This window comes from Ananas comosus, unplaced genomic scaffold (genome assembly GCF_001540865.1).
Source record: "Ananas comosus cultivar F153 unplaced genomic scaffold, ASM154086v1, whole genome shotgun sequence".
Classification (NCBI taxonomy): Eukaryota; Viridiplantae; Streptophyta; class Magnoliopsida; order Poales; family Bromeliaceae; genus Ananas; species Ananas comosus.
Genome location: NW_017891245.1, coordinates 19,144 through 21,845, shown reverse-complemented (window position 1 = coordinate 21,845; position 2,702 = coordinate 19,144). Strand labels below are relative to the sequence as shown.

The window sequence follows — 2,702 nt, the reverse complement described above, 5'->3', positions numbered from 1 at the left end:
TAAAATAGTGCAATTTTTTTCAAAAATAGTGTAATTTTTATTTAAGAGTATAATTTTATTATTTACTTTTTTTTTCTATATTTTTTTAATCTTTTCTGTAGAAAAAAAATAATTTATTTATTTATTATTATTATTATTATTATTATTATTATTATTATTTTGCCCACCAACTCTTCTTTGTTTTCTATCGCAACCATCATGACGTCGTTGGAGATGATCTTGCTGCCTCCGATGACGTCTCGGCGTTCCGACGCGCGGTGGAGGAGAAGAGCCTGCCTCTCGACCTCGTCGTGCCTTAGTGGAGAAGAAGGGTGGCGACGCGGCCTCAGCAGGGTCGGAGGCGAGGAGTGCGGGAGTGCACGGGGAATGGCGTACGGGCGGAGGCGAGGCGGGCTGCTTCCGCCTCCGCCTCCGCTGCTTTCTTCTGAGAGACGCGGACGCGGACGCGGAGGACGAGGCGGCGGTGGAGGGGTTCAGGGAGCGGCACGCGGGGAGCGAGAGGGTGGTGTACACGGAGAGGATGGTGGAGGACGGGGAGGGCACGGCGGGGGTGATGCGGGGGATGAGCGAGAAGTTCGACCTGGTGGTGGTGGGGAGGGGCGGCAGGGAGGACGAGTCGGGGCTCACCAGCGGGCTGTCCGAGTGGAGCGAGTGCCCCGAGCTCGGCGTCGTCGGCGACATGCTCGCCTCCACCGACTTCGGCGGCAAGCTCTCCATCCTCGTCGTCCAGCAGCAGGAGCGCCTCCGATCCGAACACCATCATCATACTAATGGGCCTCAGGAAGAGGAGGTGAAGAATGTTTTGATCCACGGACCACGGTAGAGAGATCTAGCTCTAGCTTAATTGCTTCTTAATTAATTTCTAGGAAGAATTTTTCTTTCCTTTTCTTTTTTTTTTTTTTTTTCTTTATTTTTCCAGAAATGAAGTATTGAATTTGGTAATGCACCTCTTGTTGCAATCTGAGAACGCCCACAGCGCACCAATTTTTCGCATTGTTTGTTTGTTTTTTTTAAATAAATTTAGCTAAAAGTATAATAAATAGATTTTGAAAATTTGAATATTGGGTAGCAAGCCAACAATGAAGTCTCTACCCAACTTTGTTAAGTACAGTACAGTTAGTATTAAAATTAGAATTTTTTTAAAAAATTTAAAATTTTAAAAACTTACTTTCACACAGTACAAACTTTTAACGAACTCTTTTTAAATTGAAACTCTTCGGCCCTCCACGTCCTTCCTCCTCCCGAACCGCACACACCCGGTCAAGCTGACGCATCAGACCCTGTATCCGCACACACACCCAAACCACCGGATCAAATCTCAACTGTCCATTCCCTCTCATGATCTCCCTCCTCCGCCCTTCGCACTTTCTCTCTCTACTCCTCTCTCTCTCTCTCTCCTCCTCCCCTCCTGAGGCCGCCATGAGGAGGAGGCCTCCTCCCCTCCCCACTCTCCGCATCAAACCCTCGCCTTCTCCCCTCAAACCCTTCTCCTCCTCCTCCTCGTCGTCCTCCTCCTCCGCCGCCGCCGCAGCCGCCGACGACGACGAGCTCCGCCACGACCTCGCCGCGCTCCTCTCCCGGCGCGACCTCGACCCCGCCCTGTGCCGCGCCACGCTCTCGCGGCTGCCCCCGCGGCGCCTCGAGGCGCTCCTCCTCGAGCTCCGCCCCGCGCTCCGCCCCAAGCCCGCGCTCCGCCTCTTCTCCTTGGCCGCCGATCGCCTCGGCTTCCGCTTCACCCCGCGCTCCTACGCCCTCCTCCTCGACTCCCTCCTCCGATCCGATCCCCGCGCCCCGGCCGCCCCCGCGCGCCTCCTCCTCGCCCGCCTCCTCGACCCCGTCAATGGTGCCCCCCTCCTCCTCCTCGACGGGAACGACGACCCCTCGCGGCGTTTCACCGAGCTGGTTCGGGCCATCGCCGATACCGTCCCCCCCCAGGACGCACCCTTCGCGGCTTCGATCGACGCCTTGGTCCACGTTTGTTGCACGCAGTTTAGGTCGTACGGCCAAGGGCTCGCTGTGGAGGCCCTCTCTATATTAGCCGATCGCGGGCTTTGCCCTAGTCTCAAAGTGTGTAACATTCTATTGTCCTCGCTCGCGAGGAGCAACGATCTTCCAAATGCCCGCCAAGTGTTCGATGGAATGCAGAGGTTTGTAGCTCCCGATGTTTACTCCTACACTCCTCTGATTGTTGTAAATTGCAAAAATAGCGAAATTGATGAGGCAAAGAGGTTGTTTTCGGAGATGGAGAGGTTGGGAGTTCTCCCCTCTGTCGTCGCCTACAATGCACTCATTGATGGGCTCTGCAAGAAAGGTTTTTTGGATGAGGCATTTCAGTTCAAAGAGAAGATGATTAAGAGCTCGGTGGAGCCGAGTGTTGTTACGTTCGGCATCCTGATCAATGGGTTGGTTAAATTGAATCAAATTAGTGATGTAGGTTCCGTTCTGAAGGAGATGGTGGGTATGGGTATGGAGCCGAATGAGGTTATCTACAACACTCTCATTGATTGGCATTGTAAGATGTATCAGTGCGCAGAGGCTCTTAAGTTGCTAGATGAGATGGTTTCTAAAGGTATGGAGCCGAACTCAGTCACGTACAACTCACTTGCGAAAGGGTTGTGTAAGGCAGGAGAGATGGAGCAAGCAGAATATTATTTTGATGAAATGTTGTCGAACAGGATGGAGATACATGTTGGTCTTTTTAA

General features: G+C 52.4%; 1 protein-coding gene across 1 annotated transcript; it reads left to right on the top strand.

The window, feature by feature from the left end:
• Positions 1-299: 299 nt before the first annotated feature.
• LOC109704769 (pentatricopeptide repeat-containing protein At4g19440, chloroplastic-like) lies at positions 300-2,688 on the top strand (the record flags this gene model as incomplete). The annotated part of the gene is made up of 3 exons (XM_020225546.1): positions 300-819; positions 920-999; positions 1,532-2,688. Coding segments are annotated over 3 exons (1,757 nt in total), but the record flags the coding sequence as incomplete, so codon positions are not given.
• Between the last annotated feature and the right edge of the window lie 14 nt (positions 2,689-2,702).